This window comes from Grammomys surdaster, unplaced genomic scaffold (genome assembly GCF_004785775.1).
Source record: "Grammomys surdaster isolate TR1022 unplaced genomic scaffold, NIH_TR_1.0 64, whole genome shotgun sequence".
Classification (NCBI taxonomy): Eukaryota; Metazoa; Chordata; class Mammalia; order Rodentia; family Muridae; genus Grammomys; species Grammomys surdaster.
In genome coordinates this window covers 15673938-15694546 of record NW_021604566.1, presented here as the reverse complement: position 1 = coordinate 15694546, position 20609 = coordinate 15673938, and the positions used below count along the sequence as shown (strand labels likewise).

At 37.2% G+C, this 20609-nt stretch overlaps 1 protein-coding gene across 1 annotated transcript in view; it reads right to left on the bottom strand.

Moving 5' to 3' along the window:
- The window catches only part of Arfgef1 (ADP ribosylation factor guanine nucleotide exchange factor 1), a 106518-nt gene that overhangs the window by 33843 nt on the left and 52066 nt on the right, over window positions 1-20609 (bottom strand). Inside the window, exons 18-22 of the mRNA XM_028769115.1 lie at window positions 17968-18139; window positions 16626-16777; window positions 2877-3005; window positions 1947-2105; window positions 1586-1736 (exon numbers count right to left, since the gene is read on the bottom strand). Coding sequence (XP_028624948.1) covers window positions 1586-1736; window positions 1947-2105; window positions 2877-3005; window positions 16626-16777; window positions 17968-18139 — 763 coding nt within the window. The remainder of the gene's footprint in view (window positions 1-1585; window positions 1737-1946; window positions 2106-2876; window positions 3006-16625; window positions 16778-17967; window positions 18140-20609) is intronic.

The following is a 20609-nucleotide window of genomic DNA, read 5'->3' as shown; positions in this document are numbered from 1 at the left end:
AAAAAAAAAAAAAAAAAAAAAAAAAATTGTAGTTGCGCTATCACCAGGAACTAATTTTACTCAATCCAACCTGAAATCAACACATGGTCCTAGTCCTTTATCGTCCCCTATTTAGATCTGAAGCCATTTTAGGTTTCCTAAGAACTGCTAACAATAACAGAAATTACTAGAGGATAAAGACAGGAAACACTGCTGGATCTCTGGCATACTCCTTACTGCTCCAAAGTCATGCATGCTTCTGAAGCGTTGGATGTGGGGTGGATGGATGGTCAGACAATACTCCCTAATCTCTAATGCAATAGGTATTATGCTAAGTCCATTCTTTACACATACATTCCTATTTAGTCCTAATAATCATGTGGATGGATGATGTCTTTAGTTTGCAGTGACGGAAACCAAATCTGGAACTAAAGTACCTGGCATATCAGCATGAAACAAATGTAGAAGAACTCAAACCCAGAAGTACAGAAGTCAAAGTCTATGCATCTTTCTTGGTTGAACATTTTTTTTTAAAGATTTATTTATTTTATTCATGAGTATAATGTAGCTGTTTTCAGACACACCAAAAGAGGTCATCAGATCCCATTACAGATGGTTGTGAGCCACCATGTGGTTGCTGGGAGTTGAACTCAGGACCTCTGGAAGAGCAGCCAGTGCTCTCAACCACTGAGCCATCTCTCTACCCTGTTTGAACTTTTTCTAGTCATGACTGAAAATACATTTGTTGGGAGCCAACTCTGAGCAGAAAGCAGCTATCATCTTTGCAGCCATCTCAGGCTATATCCCCTGACAAGAGACTTGTTTTCAACAGCCTACAACAGCTGAGCACACTCTGATAAACATCTTATTTTTCTCACATATCTTGTTTTGTTGTTTAATGCCCCCAGCTGCAAGGTGCACGTGCTAAAGTGTCTTCAGCTGCATTCTCCTGCTTATGCTTATATATACCCATGATTTCCTTTCAATAAACGAGACTTGAACAGACTCTCTGTCTTGTCTCCGTTTTTTGCGTCTCTTGCCCCTCCATCCCCACTCTCTCTCTTGCTAGACCCTGACCTGCAGGCTGGAGCAGCAGCTAGGGCCTGGACAAAGTAGCCCCCAAACGTGGGGCAGAACGGGCTGTTACATATATTATGTTGTTTTTGGGTTTTTTTGGCATTTACTTTTGCTAACATTTTCATTTGTACTATTGTACATTCTCGGCTTTTCTGAAAGCTGGGGTACGAGGTTCCATCCTGACAGGACAGTTTGGATGGCCACACAATGGCTTTAAAACGTATGACTGTGAGTGCTTTCTTTAGTCGCTCCAATGATCTCTGAACTTACACGAGTCTACACACAACGTGCCTAGGCTTGGAAGCAAGTGAGTTGAAGTGTATCCTTTATATAGTCAGAAGTGGCATTTAATACCGTAAACCAGACCAAGCAAAAAAACGACTAATTTCCCAGTTATCTTGCTTTTCTCTGTAACGATAGGCAAAGGGCAATTTCTCTAACTATATTTCATTGTTATAATAAAAACAACATAACATGGTGATTAAAAAAAAGTTCTGACATTTTCTAAAAGGAATTTCAAACCTCTCACCTAGCCCCAGACCGACAAACTCATCTGGAGCCTGATCTTTAGTCCCAGTGAGGGATCCTTCTCTGCCTCTCACGGTCCCAGAAATGTACCGAGGCTTCACTCCAGTTCCTATAAGTTGTGCCAGCTCTAACTGACTGATGCACTTCAGGATCTACAAGACAGAAAGGAAAAAAATGTGAGGTTTTAAATGTATGTATATTAAAATATATGCAGTTAGGATTTAAAAACATTGTATTATAAATCATTATGAAAGCTGTTTATTTGAAATAAATTATTTTCCACAATTAAAGCTTATTAATAGTAGAACATTTAGCATCAACTAATTTTAAAAACTGAATTGCGAAGTTAAAAGTGTTTCTACCTCATGCCACGAATTTCCTAAATAATTTCCATCAGTGTGAGCCACGGTGATGAGTGTTTTTATTGTGTCGATATTCTTCTGTTTCATTTCAGTAATACCAGAACTCACTGTGAGTAAAGTAAACCTGGCTAGTGCCTGCACATATGCATCTCTTTCCAGCTACAAGAGACAGCCGGGGGGGGGGGGGAGAGAAAAAAGGGAAGGAGGGAGGGAGAATGAATGATTGTATTTACATGGTTGAAAACACAGCATACTGACTGGCCTCTAATTTATGTTAAACCAACTGTCTACCTATGTCCCTGTGCTTAGTAAATTTTAGCAAACATGTCATGGATTATACACAAAACTGAAAATAATTATAATAATCAAATAAGGCAGAAAGCTCATAAATGTCTTAAACCTAGACACAATCTGAACTGACAATTCAAAAATGAGATTTTCAGTAGTCAACAAGTGAATTTATACAGTGAAAATAAGTTTATTGAAAATTTTGTTTCAATTATATTAGCAAAACCCTGATTTATAAATTTGTTCATTATTTCCTCTACAGTTAGGCTATATTTTGTAATTCACTAAGTTATAACATTCGCAATGAAATATGAAATGAGCTAAGAAAAATAAGAGTCTAGCTAAAAGTCATCCTTAAACTTCATAAACTCCTAGAAATGACTGTCTTCCTTTCTAGTCTATGGAGAATATGTTGGTACTTGGTTCTTTTAAAGATAACTAGTTCTGAGGTTTAAGAGGCATCTAAAATAAATACTTACAATGTTTAGAAACATTATACAGAATTTTTCTATCATAGTCTCTTAAAAACTATTTAAATTTATCACAAATTTGAAGCTGGTTTTTAAGAAAAATGCTATGAGTTGAACTGTATTGATGGCATATATTTTCAAAACTGGCTATAAAGGTAAAATTCTTTGTTACCTGAATGCTGAAAATGCAGGCAATTCTGATCGCACATCTTATTCCTTCTAGGCAAAGAGAGGCTACTTCAGTATCATCACAGTCTTGTAGACCCACACTAAATGCAGCCAGAAAAGGTGTCCAAGCCAACTAGAAGAATTGAAAATTTAAAATAACATGTATATAAAGTGATAATTAAACATCTTGGCATAGTAAGTGAGAAAGTTTTCTTAAGGAAGAAGAAAATTAATTATGTTTCTTGGGCTTAAATAAGTGGAAACAATAATAAACTTAGTAATGACCTTAGGTGTATCTTAATAACAGTATCTATAAACTATTCACAACAAAGAAAACACAGAAATAGTCAACATTCATATATGATGAAGTCTTATCATTGACTTAAAATCAATTTCTCTTTACAAGCACTGACTTTTACAATAATCCAGATTCTTTAGTTTCATTACACTCCCCTGAATTATTTTCCTACTTGCAATAAGTTACCCTACTTTTTTCAAAGCCCACTCTCCAAACATCACTCAGCCTGTCTTTTATTGTACTATTTAGCTACATTAATAAAGCAATATTTGATTCCTAGTTGGACAGTATTTTAAAATATTCAATAAACTATTTATTACACATTTTGGAAGAGAGTACTTATTTTATACCCAGCAGGCCCTGGTCCATATCTATGATCCAAGCACTTCAGAGGTGGAGTCAGGACTGTGAGCTCAAGGCCAATTTGAGATCCTTGTGACACAGTCTCAAAGAGCAAAGGACTTGGTAAGGTAGTTAAATGGTAGAGCACTTGCTCACTATGGACAACAAACAACAGAAATCCACAGAACTCAAGTGCCTGATATTAAATTATGTTGCTTTTAGTAGTTCACCGAGCAGCAGAGCAATATGTGCATAAAATTATAAAGATAAAAAATGTTATTTTACCAGTACATTATAGAAATGATGAGATTTTTTTTAATAGGGTCATGAAACTTATAGCATTTCTGAGGAAGACAATTTAAGCTTTTCTTGTATAGTTGAGAAAGTTTAAAGTAAGAGCTTAAAATCCATACACAGCACACAAGCTACAGTACCTAGGTTCTTCCTAAGCCTCACTCTGCATCTACAACACTTGAAGATGCTGTGCATGCAGTCATGATATGCAAGCAGCAAGGGTAGTATTTATTGATTACAAAGTATCCCATGAAAGTAATAAATTACACATCTTGTAACACAGAAAGCACTTCCAGTTGAAACCTGTGTTATACCTTAAGAAAACACACATGGTTCTCTTCATTAGGATTATGGTTAATCCAAGATAATGATTTCTTTATCAAATTATCCCTAAAGAATATTAAGCAGATAGTGAAACTACTGTCTGCAAATAATTGTATAAATAAGATTTAGCAATATATAAAAATGTTCTCATGAATATGTTTATATTCCTCAATATCATAAGTCACATTCTATAAAATTAGAAATTATGTATTCCTTTCCCCCAACCAATACCTATTTATTGAGCAATTACAAACCAGGAACTATACTAGATATTAGGTGTTGCAGGATATTTGATCACACTGTGAACCCTGAGAATATGTTATTTACTGAGAAAAGTGGTTTCTAGTTGTGGTGTGGCTCAGCCTTAACACATACCTTTAATCCCTCTGGCTGGAATACAGACATGCCGTTAGTACACACTTTTAAACCAAACAACAAAGGTAAAGTTAGTTTGTAGAAGAAAGCACCCATGTTTGAAAGGGATATCTAATCGAGTTGCAGAAAAAAATAATTAGTCAGAAAAAGATTTGACAGAATAGGATCCGCTCAATTCTCATGAGACCTGAGAGAAAAGGGGTAACTTAAGAGACCAGAGAAAGAAAAAAAGAGGAGGCAGTTTTACCGGGACAGTTGCACAGACCGGTTGCAGAAAGAGAACAAGCTAACACAGGTGAAGACAGAACAAGCCAGAAAATGAGAAGGAGCTGGAAGATTAGAACAGATTGCCAAAGTTAGTAAGAGGAGCAACTCAGGAGAAGCTGAGAGAAGCCAGGTGAATGAAGTTAGCTTAAACAGGAGTTTGAGCCAGAACATCTGAGTTGACCAGCCAGTCAGAGTTCAGAAGGAGCTAAAACGGGTGAGCTTATTAAAGTAGTAAGTCTCAGAGACTGACTGAAAACATTCTTAGACAGTATAGAGGCTAGAAGCTTCCAGGGCTAGGCCTAGGTCAAACACACAGGAATAAGCCCTTTGAGATGACAATTACATCAGGAGAATAAAATATATTTTTACAATTAGGAATGTAAACATGGTCTCTTCCCTTGTAAAATAATGCTTGGATTAAAAGATGTGCAGTCGTCCTTCTACCTGGTTCTTTCTGCTGGGGCAGACACTTCGTTGGTCTGTGCCTGTGAAGACACCATATCCTGACCCATCCTAGAGAATCCACTGCACTCAAAGAGGGTAAGAACCCTCACTCACAACCTGAAGCTCCAGAGCTGCCGCCCTGTTCACTCAAGATCCATCACTCACCAAAACTCCGCCCTCCTGAATACTCCCTTTTTGCCCCTTCCACCTGGTCCTTACTGCTGGGGAAGACTCCTGGCTGGTCTGCATCCAAGAAGACACGATATTCTGACTCATCCTGGAGGATCCACTGCCCTCAGAGCAGCAGACTCCGAGCTGGTCTGCTCCCGAGAAGACACCATATACTGACCCATCCTAGAGGATCTGCTGAACTCAGAGCAGTTGCTCTGCAACTAGTCCCACAACACCCAGAAGAAGCTGGATTCCCAAGAGCTCTAACATGCCCAGGATCATAGGATTTCGGGATCCCAGGGGCAGCCTGACTCCCAGAAGCTCTTACACACAGGATCACAGAACCATAGGATCACAGAAACAGCTAGACTCTGACGAGTTCTGACACAACCAAGATAACAGGACATACAGGCTCCAGTCAGAGACAGTGAGTGCAGATAGCACTAGAGATAACCAGAAGGCAAAAGGCAACTGCAAGAATGTAAGCAACAGAAACCACGATTACCTGGCATCAACAGAACCCAGTTCTCCCACCATAGCTAAGTCTTAGATATCCCATCACACCAGAAAAGCAAGATTCAGATTAAAAATCACTTCTCAAGATGATGATAGAGGACTTTAAGAAGGAAATAAGTAACTCCCTTAAAGAAACACAGGAGAACACAGGTAAACAGGTAGAAGCCCTTAAAGAGGAAACACAAAAATTCCTTAACACAACCAAACAAATGAAGGAATTGAACAAAACCATCCAGGATCTAAAAAATGGAAGTAGAAACAATACAAAAATCACAAAGGGAGACTACCCCTGAGATAGAAAACCTAGGAAAGAGATCAGGAGTCATAGATGCAAGCATAATAGACAGAATACAAGAGATAAAAGAGAGAATCTCATGTGCAGAAGATACCACGGAAAACACTGACAAACTGTCAAAGAAAATGCAAAGCGCAAAAAGTTCCAAACACAAAACATCCAGGAAATCCAGGACACAATGAGAGGACCAAACCTAAGGATAATAGGTATAGAAGAGAGTAAAGATTTCCAACTTAAAGGGCCAATAAATATCTTCAACAAAATTATAGAGGAAAACTTTCCTTTATAAAGGAAACTTTATAAAGTTTTTCTTTTATAAGAAAGAGATGCCAATGAATATACAAAAAGCCTACAGAACTCCAAATAGATTAGACCAGAAAAGAAATTCCTCCCATCACATAATAATCAAAACATCAAATGCACAAAACAAAGAAAGAATATCAAAAGCAATAAGGTAAGAAAGGTCAAATAACATAAAGGCAGACCTAGAAGAATTACAGCAGACTTTTCACCAAAGACCATAAGAGACTGGACAGATGTCATACAGACCCTAGGAGAACACAAATCCCAGCCCAGACTACTATACCAGCAAAACTCTCAATTACCATAGATGGAGAAGCCAAGATATTCCACAACAAAACCAAATTTACACAGTATCTTTCCACAAATCCAGCCTTACAAAGAATAACAGATGAAAAACTCCAACACAAGGAGGAAAACTACAACCTAAAAAAAGCAAAAAAGTAATCTTCCAACAAACCCCAAAGAAGTTAGCTACAAACATAACTCCACCTCTAATAACAAAAATAACAGGAAGCAACAATCACTTTTCCTTAATATCTCTTAACATCAATGGACTCAATTCCCCAATAAAAAGACATAGGCTAACAGAATGGATACGTAAACAGGACCCAGAATTTTGGTGCATATAGGAAACACATCTCTGTGACAAAGACAGATATTACCTCAGAGTAAAAGGCTAGAAAACAATTTTCCAAGCAAATGGTCCCAAGGAACAAGCTGGAGTACCCATTCTAATACTGAATAAAATAGACTTTCAACCAAAAGTTATCAAAAAAGATAAGGAAGGACACTTCATGCTTGTCAAAGGAAAAATCTACCACGATGAACTCTCAATTCTGAATATCTATGCTCCAAATGCAAGGGGAGGGGACCCACAATCAGAAACTTTACTAAAGTTCAAAGCACACATTGCACCTCACACAATAATAGTGAGATATTAATACCCCACTCTCAGCAATGGACAGATCATGGAAACAGAAACTAAACAGACATACAATGAAACTAATAGATGTCATGAACCAAACAGATTTAACAGATATCTATAGAACATTTCATCCTGAAACAAAAGAATATACCTTCTTCTCAGCACCTCATGGTACCTTCTCCAAAATAGACCATATAACTGGTCACAAAACAGGCCTCAACAGATACACTAAGATTGAAATAATCCCATGCATCCTATCAGATCACCAGGGACTAAGGCTTGTCTTCAATAACAACAAAAACAATGGAAACTTCACATACACGTGGAAATTGAACAATGCTCAACTCAATGATAACTTGGTCAAAGAAGAAATAAAAAAATGAAAGAAGTTTTAGAATTTAATGAATATGAAGGCACATCATATCAAAACTTATAGGACACAAGGAAAGCAGTGCTAAGAGGAAAGCTCATAGCTCTGAGTGCCTCCAAAAACAAACTGGAGACAGCATAAACTAGCAGCTTGACAGCACACCTGAAAGCTCTAGAACAAAAAAAAAATCAAATAAACCCAACAGGAGTACAAGACAGGAAATAACCAAACTCAGGGCTGAAATCAACCAAGTAGAAACAAAAAGAACTATACAAAGAATCAATAAAACCAGGAGCTGGTTCTTTGTGAAAATCAACAAGATAGATAAACCCATAGCCAGACTAACCAGAGGGCACAGAGACAGTATCCAAATTAATAAAATCAGAACTGAAAAGGGAGACACAAGAACAGAAACTGAGGAAATTAAAAAAAATCAATCAGATCCTACTACAAAATACAGATCCTACACTCAATAAAATTAGAAAATCTGGATGAAATGGACAAGTTTCTAGACAGATAGCAGTTACCAAAGTTAAATCAGGAGGAGATAAACCACCTAAACAGTACCATAACCTCTAAAGAAATAGAAGCAATCATTAAGTCTCCCGACCGAAAAAAGCCCAGGACCAGATGGTTTTAGTGTAGAATTCTATCAATCTTCAAAGAAGACCAGATACCAATTCTCTTTAAACTATTCCACAAAACAGAAACAGAAGGAACATTACCCAATTCGTTCTATGAAGTCACAATTACGCTTATACCTAAACCACACAAAGACCCAACAAAGAAAGAGAATTTCAGACCAATCTCCCTTATGAATATTGATACAAAAATACTCAATAAAATTCTCACAAACCAAATCCAAGAACACATCAAAACAATCATCCATCATGACCAAGTAGGCTTTATCCCAGGAATGCAGGGATGGTTCAATATATAGAAATCCATCAACTTAATCCATAATATAAACGAACTCAAAAACAAAACAAAACACATGATCATTCAATGGTAAAAGTCCTGGAAAGATCAGGAATTCAAGACCCACACCTGAAAAAAGCAATATACAGCAAACCAGTAGCCAACATCAAACTAAATGGAGAGAAACTTGGAGCAATGGCACTAAAATCAGGGTCTAGACAAGGCTGCCCACTCTCTTTCTACCTACTCAATACAGTACTTGAAGTCCTAGCCACAGTAATTAGACAATAAAAGGAGGTCAAACGGATACAAATAGGAAAGGAAGAAGTCAAAATATCACTATTTGCAGATGATATGAGAATATACTTAAGTGACCCCAAACTTCTACCAGAGAACTCCTAAACCTGATAAACAACTTCAGCAAAGTGGCTGAACTTCAAGTCTCTAAAGAAAAAAAGAAGATCTCAGAAGATGGAAATATCTCCCACGCTCATTGATTGGCAGGATTAATATATTAAAAATGGACATCTTGGTGAAAGCAATCTATAGATTCAGTGCAATCCCCATCAAAATTCCAACTCAATTCTTCATAGAGATAGAAAGAGCAATTTGCAAACTCATTTGGAATAACAAAAAACCCAGGATAGTGAAAACTATTCTCAACAATAAAAAAACTTCTGGAGAAGTCACCATCCCTGACTTCAAGCTGTACTATAAAGCAATCGTGATAAAAACTGCATGATATTGGTACAGAGACAGGCAGGAAGATCAATGGAATAGAATTGAAGACCCAGAAATGAACCCACACACCTATGGTCACTTGATCTTTGACAAAGGAGCTAAACCAACCAGTGGTAAAAAGACAGCATTTTCAACAAATGGTGCTGGTTCAACTGGAGGTCAGTATGTAGAAGAATGCAAATCGATCCATACTTATCTCTCTGTACAAAGCTCAAGACCAAGAGGATCAAAGACCTTCAATATAAAACCAGATACATGGAAACTAATAGAAGAGAAAGTGGGGAAGAGTCTTGAATATTTGGGCACAGGGGGAAAGTTCTTGAACAGAACACCAATGGTTTATGCTCTAAGATCAAAAATTGACAAATGGGACTTCAAAACTGCAAAGCTTCTGTAATGCAAAGGACACTATCAATAAAACAAAATGGCAACCAACATATTGGGAAAAGATCTTTAGGAACCCTATATCAGAAAGAGGGCTAATATCAAGGTATACAAAGAGCTGAAGAAATTAAGAATCCAGACAATCAAATAACCCCATTAAAAATGGGGTACAGAGATAAACAAAGAATTCTCAACTGAGGAAACTCAAATGGCCAAGAAGCACCTAAAGAAATGTTCAATATCCTTAGTCATCAGGGAAATGCAAATCAAAACAACCCTCACACCAGTCAGAATGGCTAAGATCAAAAACTCAGGTGATAGTAGATGCTGGTGAGAATGTGGAGAAAGAGGAATACTCCTCCATTGTTGGTGGGACTGCAAGCTGATACAACCACTCTGGAAATCAGTCTGGCGGTTCTTCAGAAAATTGGACAGAGTATTATCTGAGGACCCAGCTATAACACTCCTGGGCATATACCCAAAAGATACTCCAACATATAACAAGGACATATGCTCCACTATGTTCACAGCAGCCATGTTTATAATAGGCAGAAACTGGAAAGAACCCAGATGTACATATGTACACATGTACAATTCCTTCTACATAGGAATGGAAACAGAAAATGTGGTACATTTACACAATGGAGTATTACTCAGCTATTAAAAACAATAAATTCATACTCCAACATATAACAAGGACACATGCTCCACTATGTTCATAGCAGCCATGTTTATAATAGCCAGAAGCTGGAAAGAACCCAGATGTACAATTGTACATATGTACAATTCCTTCTACATAGGAATGGAAACAGAAAATGTGGTACATTTACCAATGGAGTATTACTCAGCTATTAAAAATAATAAATTCATGAAATTCTTAGGCAAATGGATGGAACTAGAAAATATCATCCTGAGTGAGGTAACAAAAGAACACACATGGTATGCACTCACTGACAAGTGGATATTAGCCCAAAAGCTCAAAAAACCCAAGATACAACTCACAGACCACATGAAGCCCATGAAGAAGGAAGATCAAAGTATGGATGCTTCAGTCCTTCTTAGAAGGAATAACAAAATACTCATGGGAGCAAAAATGGAGACAGTGTGGAGCACAGACTGAAGGAGGGGCCGTCCAAAAACTGCCCCACCTGGGGATCTATCCCATGTGCAGTCACCAAACACAGACACTGTTGTGGATGACAGGAAGTACATGGTGAAAGGAGCCTGATATAGCTGACTCCTGAGAGGCTCTGCCAGAGTCTGATATATACAAAGGATGCTGCTCGAAGTTACTCATTGAACTGATCAAGGGGTTCGCAATGGAGGAGTTAGAGAGAAGACTGAAGGAGCTGAATGGGTTTGCGGCCTCGGGGAGAGCAACAATACCAACCAACCAGTGCTCCCAGGGTATAAACAGCCAGCCTAGGAACACACATGGAGGGACCCATGGCTCCAGCTGTATATGTAGAGGAAGATGGCCTTGTCCGCACTGGTGAGAGAGGAGGTCCTTGGTCTCATGAAGGCTGGAGGACCCAGTGTGGGGTAATTTGATTGCGGGGAGATGGAAGAAGGAGGGTTGATGGGATAGGAGGTTTCTGGGGGGGCATATAGGGGAAGAGGATAACATCTGAAATGTAAATAAATAAAATATCCAATAAAAAAATTAAAAAAACCCACAGATAATGGAACTGGCTATTGCAGTCAAGCATTTATTACCCATATTACAGGGATTCCTTATAATCCTCAAGGACAAGGTATTATGGAACGGGCTGATTGAACTTTAAAACAATGTCTTCATAAAATACAAAAGGAGGAGGTATATCCGAGCACACCACAAATTTATTTAAATCATGTTCTTTTTATTTTAAATTTTTAAAACATTTGGGTGCCAAGGAACTTTCTGTTGAGTGTCTATGGCACCCTAAGACTAGGCATACTTATGTATAGGTGAAAAGGAAGGATCCACTTATGAGCATAAGGCATGATCCCGATCAGGTATTTAATATGGGGAAGAGGGCATGTTTGTATTTTTTCTACAGGATTCTGAAGAGCATGGTGGCTGCCTGAGTGACAGGTGAGACATGCTGATGCCTGGACAAAGAACGATGCTGACCTGTGAGCTTGCTGAGTGCCCTGATAATACTGACTGGGAAGCTGTATTGAACATATGTTCCTGACCCACGCTTGCTTGCCTATATCCCAGATTGGACAAGCTGCCTTGCTTCAAGCTTTTAGACATTGTGGAACAGAGAATCAAAAAGAGAAGTTATACTCTTTTATTTTTCTTAAATGTGACCAGTTATTTGGACTCAATCATGGACTGATCTAGAAATCAGTTCAATATTGGAAATAATAGTCTTCATCTGGAAGGCTGGTTTTGGGTATTTTCAGAGACATATTTGGAAGCTGAAATTCTCTATGATGGTATGTTAGCAAGAGATAAAGTTGGAACAGAATCTGGATTTCAAACAGGTGTTAGTGCATGTAGGCTCTTTTAATTGTCAAGTTAAAATTATTTTTGTTTCTTCTACAGTATTTAATGCAAGTTGCATTGATTATACACTTTCTAATTGTGTCAGTGTGTTAAAACCTGGTATGTCTGTTACGGAGGTCTATCAACCAGTTTTTATTTATTACAGGACCTTGGTATTCTGAAAAAAGCTTGCAAGTACTGGAAGAAGTGAGTCAGGCTTTAAGCAGAAGCAAGAGAGTAATGGGCTTGATTATTGCTGGTATAACAGCTTTAATTACATTAATTGCTAACACCACTGCTTCTCCAGTTACTTTGACACAAGAAGTTAAGACAGCTACTTTTGTTAATCATTTAGAAAAAAAAAAATGTTACTAATGTGTTGAGTATACAAGAGGATTCAGATAGGCACTTGGAACAATGGATTGATACTCTTTATCCTATTCAAATTATTGGAAGGAGGTTCAGAGTTTTAAGAGTAAGGAGCCATCTGGAGTGTCATGCCAAATACCATTGGATTCATGTTAGTTCTAAAATTTACAGTGGTAGTCTTTACAATTAGGAAAAAGTTCAAAGACACTTGCAGTGTATTTGGCATAATTCTAACACCTCTCTGGATGTTTTAACTTTGCATAGCGAGCCTATGAATTTAAAGAATGCTGCTCTGCTGAGCATTGATATGGTATACACTGCTGATAAAATTACCCATGGCCTGAGGTCAGTATTTCCAATTTGGTCAAGCTTCAAGAATGGCATATATAGCTTGATCATGCTAGCCCCTTTTGTCCTGGGAATACTGTTATTCCTGCCCATTGTGTTAAAGCTTTTCTTCAACATCAACATGTTGACAGCCAAAGTACATGACTTGAACCTGAAAATGGACCCCCAGACAGCCAAGGACGGGTAAGATTCTGCACAGAGCCTTACCAACCTAAGATAGAAGTGCATTGCTTTTGATAATGCATATTCCATGACAGGTAAGGAAGACATTCTTAATTAGAATGACCTAAGACAGGTTCAGACTTGTTTAGGAAATAAAAAAAGGGGTGACGTTGAGAGCTTTGGGACCTGCTTGGTGGGAATCTGACATGGACCAAGGACAAGGAAATAGGCTGCTAGGCAGAAATCTGACATTGGTCAAGGAGAAGGAAATGGGATTCAGGCAGGAATTTGACATTAGGCTAGAACATAGAAGTAATTTCAGTCAGGAATCTAAATCTTAGGCTAGAACAAAGAAGTAGTCTTCAGGCATGAAAATGACTTTGGGATAGGACAGGGAAGTAGGCTCAGATATTTTGGTCATCCTGATAAGCCCTTAGAAATAGTGATCACAGGAGGATTACAGAACTTTTTTTATTGCCTTGCTTGTTCTTTGACTATTTATTGTCTTGCTTGTTCCTTGACTATTTGCATCTATTATATTGCTAGTTCCTCAACCTAGAACTGACCTTAATACTTGCATGTAATTAAAATGGTATAAAAACAGATTAGGAAAAATAAAAAATAAAAATAAATTTAAAAAGATGTGCAATCAAGGACCTCAACATAAAACCTGACACTCTGATTTGGACAAAGAAACGTAGGAAATATGCTTGAACTCATTGGCACAGGAAAATACTTTCTCAAGAGTACCCTGATAGTAGACACATAATACCAACAGTTAATTCCCAGGACCACATGAAATAAAGAGGGGCTTTGGAGGAATGTGGAACAAAGGACACCATTATTTGAGTTAAGAGAAAGAAAAAAAATATCTTTACCAATTATCTGATAGAAGGTTAGTATCTAGAATATATGAAGAACTAATAAAACTGAACATCCAAAAAATATCCAACTGAAATATGGGGTAAAAAAAACTAAACAAAATTCTTAAAAAACAAAACACAAATGGCTAAGAAATCCTTAAAGAACTGTTCAGCACTAGCCATCAGATAAACATAAATTAAAACTACTTTGAGATTCTGTCTTACTCTAGTCAGAAGATTAGCCAAGATTAGTAAAAATGATAGCTCACGCTGGTGAGGATGTAGGGTAAAGGGAATGCTCATCCATGGCTGGTAGGAATGTAAACTTGTGCAGCCACTATGAAAATCTTTGTTGTAGTTCCTTAGGAAGCTGGCAATCCATATAGCTCAATACCCAGCTATCCCACATTTGGGGATACACCCAAAGGATGCTCCATCTTACCACAAAGACACTGGTCATCTATTTCCATTACTTCTCTATTCATAATAGCTAGAAATTGGAAGCAGTCAAAGAAAATGTGGTACATTTCCACAGCAGAATTTAGCTGTTAAGAAATGTGAAATCATGAACTTTTCAGGAAAACAGGATTAGAAAGAGTCATTCTGAGGGATGTAACCTAGACCTAGAAAGAGAAAAATGTCTGCATGTTTTATGTTAGCTTTATATTTTAGATATGTGTGCTTCAATTAGAAAAACAACCCATAGTAGCTAGTAAGGACCAGTGGAGAGGGATCTTCCAAGGAGCAGGGAACAGAGTATAGTGTCCTACAGAGAAAATGAGGATAGAGAATTCAATGAAGGCTGGTGGTGGGAGGGCAGGGTGGAGGAGGAAGTACGGAGTGGGAATAACTAGCACTAAAGGCTCTTTGAAAAGCTAAATGGAAATCTACTACTATAGAAGTTTCTTAAATATATATACACATAAAAGAAGTTTAAATATAGTTTCCATAATAATGGAAGAAATAACACCCCAATTAGACATCATATGCTATGAAGTAAAACATCCAGTATCAGGAATGAGTTTCATCTTTTTAGTTGTTGGCCAATGTGATCCCACAGGATCCCTATCCCTCCCTCCCCTAATATTTACAGGCTATGGACAAAACTATTGGTAACTATTGGTCAATGTAGTGGTTTGAATGCTTGGCCCATGGGAAGTTGGAGGTGTGGCCTTGTTGGAAGACGTGTGTCAATGTGTTGGCAGGCTTTGAGGTCTCCTATGCTCAAGCTCTGCCCAGTCTGGAAGAGACCCTCTTCCTGGCTGCCTGTGTCTGCCTGCACACTGCCATGATGATAATGGACAGAATCTCTGAAACTGTAAATCAGCACCAATTAAATGTTTTCCTTTCTAAGGGTTTGCCTTGGTCATGGTTTTTCCTCATAGCAACAGAATCTCTAACTAAGACAGTTACCTTCCACAGCTTGACAGTTAAAACTCTATTATTACTGAAGACACCACATACTTACGTCATAGAAAATGAGCAATCTAGCTAGTGCTCAACTGGAAGTTTCAACTCTATGGCCTAGAGTTTATAGAGCTGTAAGTTGCTAGATATACTACCAGAAGAGAAAAGCAATCATCTTGCTCAACTATAATAATGACCTGCCTGGCAAGTTATGCTCACTAGTTCAATAGTGGCATGGATGTTACAGGAGTAATCAATCACTTTTTATAAAGGGACGTAAGGCCAACTCCATGAGATAAGAATGCATACCTGATACTGTCAATAAAGTCAAGTACCAGAGACTAGATAGTTCATGGGCCTTAGGTAGAAACCTTCTACCATTACTCTAATAAATGAACATAGCAACAAAGTGACCCCTGGTGACTTATTTCTGTGTCCATATATAAGTACATTATTCAACCGGACAACATGCAGCATCAAGGAGACTTTGAAATGCTCGGCTTTAAATGGAATATCTATATGACAACTCCCTTCCCCAGAAGTGGTGGATGACTTTAAGAAAAGAATGTTTTCTAGACACTATCATGTAGATGCACATATGAAGTTACAGGGACTGTGTCAGCACACAAAAAACCTACACAAAATTGTGGCACAGTGGAAGAGTAGTGGCCATGAAACTACGTACAATTGATAACTTTTGGGAGAGGGAAAACTAAGTTTTATTCAATGAAGTGACAGTGGTCTATCAACCACATTCCAAGGCAGGTATTCCCACTTATTTCTTAATGTACACTTATGACATTTCTCACAGAAATGTCAGAACTCCTGAGCTAGAAGTTCTGATGAAAGTGTGAGCCTCAAGATCACTTTGAAATTAGAATAAATGAAGATTTAGGAATAAATCATTTATAACTGAAAAAACAAGCCAAGGGATTAATGACCATTCTCCAAACCTTCCTATTTCTAATTCCTGAAATTACACTTCCACCAATTACTTACACTATACACTGTTGTTTTTCATGTTCTTTAACACAGAAATAATTTGTATTAGTTTACCAGTGAATACCTTGTATATCAAACAAGCTCTATTATTATACTTAAAACATATGCTAAACAAAATTATGTAAAAATACGTACTGTAGCAAAGTTACTAGTAATTCTAACCTTAAACATAGGCCTCACGTGCTCCAAATGTGTGGCACTTGTAAAAGGTGCCTGAACATGGCTCACAGCTTCCATGAGTGCTTTAGCCGTCTTGGCCATCTGTTCCATTTCTAAGTTATACAGAAGTCGTCTTTGCTTTTCACTGGCTACATCTGAAATAACAAATATTACCATTTAAAAATAGAAAGCTTTTTAAGATGACACTTTAAAAGTAAATACTAATTAGTAATAGTCCTAAGATGCCAAATAAAAATAATCACACATTGAGTTCAAGTATGTGAAATATACAAAACAGCTAAACCTAGAGAAACAGAGTAGACTGGTATTTACCAGGGCAAAGGCAGAGGGAATGGGTAGTAGTTACTACTACTTAATAGTGCTGGGTTTTATTTTGGAGTATCTACATGTTTTAATCTTAGCCAGAGGTGATGGTTGCACAACACTATAAATAAACTAAATGCCAATAGAATTACTCATTTTACTTGTTTATTGACCGATTGGTGGTTGTGCTTAAGGGCCCTGCTCATGCTATCTAAGCGCTATATCACTGAAATACATCTCCCTTTGAATTTTCACTTTCAAAGGGTAAACAGTACCTGGGGTGGGGGTGGAATAGTAGTCAGGAGTAAGTAAAACCTTAAAAAATGTCAGAGAATACAACACTGAAAATGAAATTGTCAAGGAAGTCAACCAAATGTGGGACAGGAGAAGAGAATAGAGGTAAAGACAGTGGCATTTATACCAAGTTAGCAAAACAAAAAGAACTGGTCCTGACACTCCCAGTAATTTTAGCATTTCCAGCAAATTTTCCCATATCTGACTTCTCACTGACTTTAACCATCATATACCAAATGAAGACAGAAAAAAAAATATGATATGGGTTGCTATAATCTAGGCAAAATGAAATCAAATCCGAAAACACTTGCTTAAGTGTAAAGGTTTAATTAATACATTTAATGCTTTTAACTTCTGAGCCATCTCTTCAGTGCCCTCTAACCAATTTAATTTCCAAATCCCTGCTGAAATGAACTGCTAAATGAACAAGTTAATATTTAAACACTCCTAACACATGTAAATTACTTAGTTTTTAATCAATCACCATTTTAACAGTTCTATATGGGTTATTATATTTTTATTTTAAGTTAACCAAAAAGCAAGCAAACAAAGTAAAAAACTCTTAAGCATATACTTCCCTGTTTTTTAAAATATGAGACAGAAAGGTTCCAGGTCAGCTTGAGAAAAACAGGGAACCCAGTCTTAAACAAATACCCACAAAACCAGAAGAAAACCACACAACCATGTCTCCCCCTGAACAATCAGACTTGATTAATCTGGTACTTACTCTGCTTAGTTGACTTTGTAGGGATTGTTAGTTCTTTTGTTTCTTTCATTGATATTTTTTTCCCAGCTATTTCATTATAAATGGCTGACAGATACTCTTCAGGGAGATCTTTACTGTCATTGATACCACGATTCATTTTAATGTACTGTTCTTTCGTCATTTTGTTTTTTACCTAGATATGAAAAACCATTATCAGTCCTAAAAATTAACAAATATTTCACTCATTTTTAAGAATTAGAATATCTTTTTAAGAGACTTTATGTATATTTTAAAGTCTAAAAATGAAAAATATGAAGTAACTCTTAAATGTCTACATCTGGGTGAGGGCTCACTTAGGAGTAAACATTGATCTTAGCCTCTCAAAACATACTGACCACCACTACCATGGTGGGACTCTGGGAGCAATGTAAAATAATTCTACTTTTCTTCTCTTGAAATCTTGTACAGAACATACTACTCTTGAATCTTATTCCCATATGTTTAGAATAAGCTGTTCCTAGTATTCACCATGTAAAGGCTGGTTGTAACTATAAAAACATGTAAATAAACTCAGATTTTAAAAAAAAATCATTGATTTACTATATATAGAAGGGAACTTAGCCATAAATATAGCACCAAAAAGAATGTGGTAAAGATCATGTATATTTGAACTTTGTAAACCATTAATAATGAGAAACTGGTTTTTAATGAGTTCTTTTAAATTCTCCTATATCCTTCAAAAATAATGTCATTTGTTTAGAATCTATATGTTTCTTAATTACTTATCACTTGGGACAAGACTATGAGCAATTAATCTAATAGGATACATGACTTCACAGAACTTACAGAATTACAGATACAGGCTGAGCATCAACACGGTATCTAGTCTGCTGTGGAACCATCTGAGAGTGACCATTAGACCAGGTCCCAAATACATTTCATGGACAAGAGCTTTTGTCCTGAAGACAAGATACTGTTTTTAAGATGATGTAGTTTAAATGTATACATTCAGAATCTTTTAGAGATTTATTTTATTATTTTTTAATTATGTGTGTATGCCTGTGCCCTAAGTATGGGTATGTGCATAGGCACGCACGTGCCCATGGAGGCCACAAGAGGACACTGAACCCTGGACCTGGAGTTATAAACAGTTGTGTGCTAGAGGCTCTTGGAATCAGCTCAGGTCCTCTATAAGAGCAGTATGCCCTCTTAACCTCTGAGTCATTATGTCTCCAGACTCTGTCCAGAAATTAAATTTTTAATTTTTGAGGACTAATGAAAAAAAAATGATAAAAATTTTAAAATATACATTTTAATACATTTATAGATACATACAAAAGGACATAGTATAGCTTTTATATGATGTTGCTTGTTTCTAAAACCAAATAAGCCAAATGTTTTTAAAAAAAAAAAATCCTGTAATAACAAGTGTACCTAACTTCAGGTTGTTATTATTATTTAGTTGAGACTTAAAAAAAAAAAATGAGATGAGAAACCAAGCATAAACTCTGAAGGAAAGATAGCTAAATACATAGATGTGGGATGCTTTACAAAAACATAGGGGTGCGGGAGGAGAAAGTAAGACAGATAATCAAAACTTGAAGGTAAGCTGTTCTGACTATAATACCAAGAAACTACCTAAAGCAAATATAAATTATTAAAGCCTTCTTAAAAAATCCTACACTAAACCAATTAAGTTCATTCAACTATGGAATTTAAGGTAGGTATAACTTCACATATGACACTTCCACATTATGCTGTATACTTTCCATATCAATCTCACCTTGAATATTTCAAAACACATAAAAATAATTCTTAGCAAAGTTTAATCCACAGCAAACTGCCAATGAATTAACTGTCTCATTAATACTGTTTAAAACATAATTTATCATACATTCAAGATTGATATATATCTAAGAAATCTTGTTTTTTTTCTTGACTAGGTTTCACTTTGTAGCCTTGCCTGGGTTATACAGAACAGGCTGGCTTTGACCTCATGAGAGTAACCTGCCTCTGCCTCCACCTCCTGAATGCTGGGATAGAATATGTGCACCACCGGGCGGTGATGGTGCACGCCTTTAATCCCAGCACTTGGGAGGCAGAGGCAGGCGGATTTCTGAGTTTGAGGCCAGCCTGGTCTACAGAGTGAGTTCCAGGACAGCCAGGACTACCCTGTCTCGAAAAGAAGCAGAAAAAAAAGCAGATGTGCACCATCACACCCCGTTAATAACCGAGAAACTCTTACAAATAACTTACAGAGACAATTCTACTGAATAGTACCAAAATGTGCTCTTAGAAGTCAAGGAAAAAGAATCCCAAACTTCAAATGCAACATTTTAAAGTAGGCATTAGAAATCAAGTGACAGTTCTTTAATAATACTAAGGAACCATAAGTATTAAGCCTGCACTGGTTGGGAGTCCCTACATATCTGTAGTTGAAACGCTTATTCAGGGTTCAGTTGGGATGGTAGTTTATACTTAAGAGTGTCTCTAAGAGAGACATACTGGGGCTGGAAAGATGGCTCAGCCGTTAAGAGCACGGGCTGCTCTTCCAGAGGTCCTGAGTTCAATTCCCAGCAACCACATGGTGGCTCACAATCATCTGTAATGGGGTCTGGTGCCCTCTTCTTGTGTATCTGAAGAAAACAATGGTGGTGTACTCA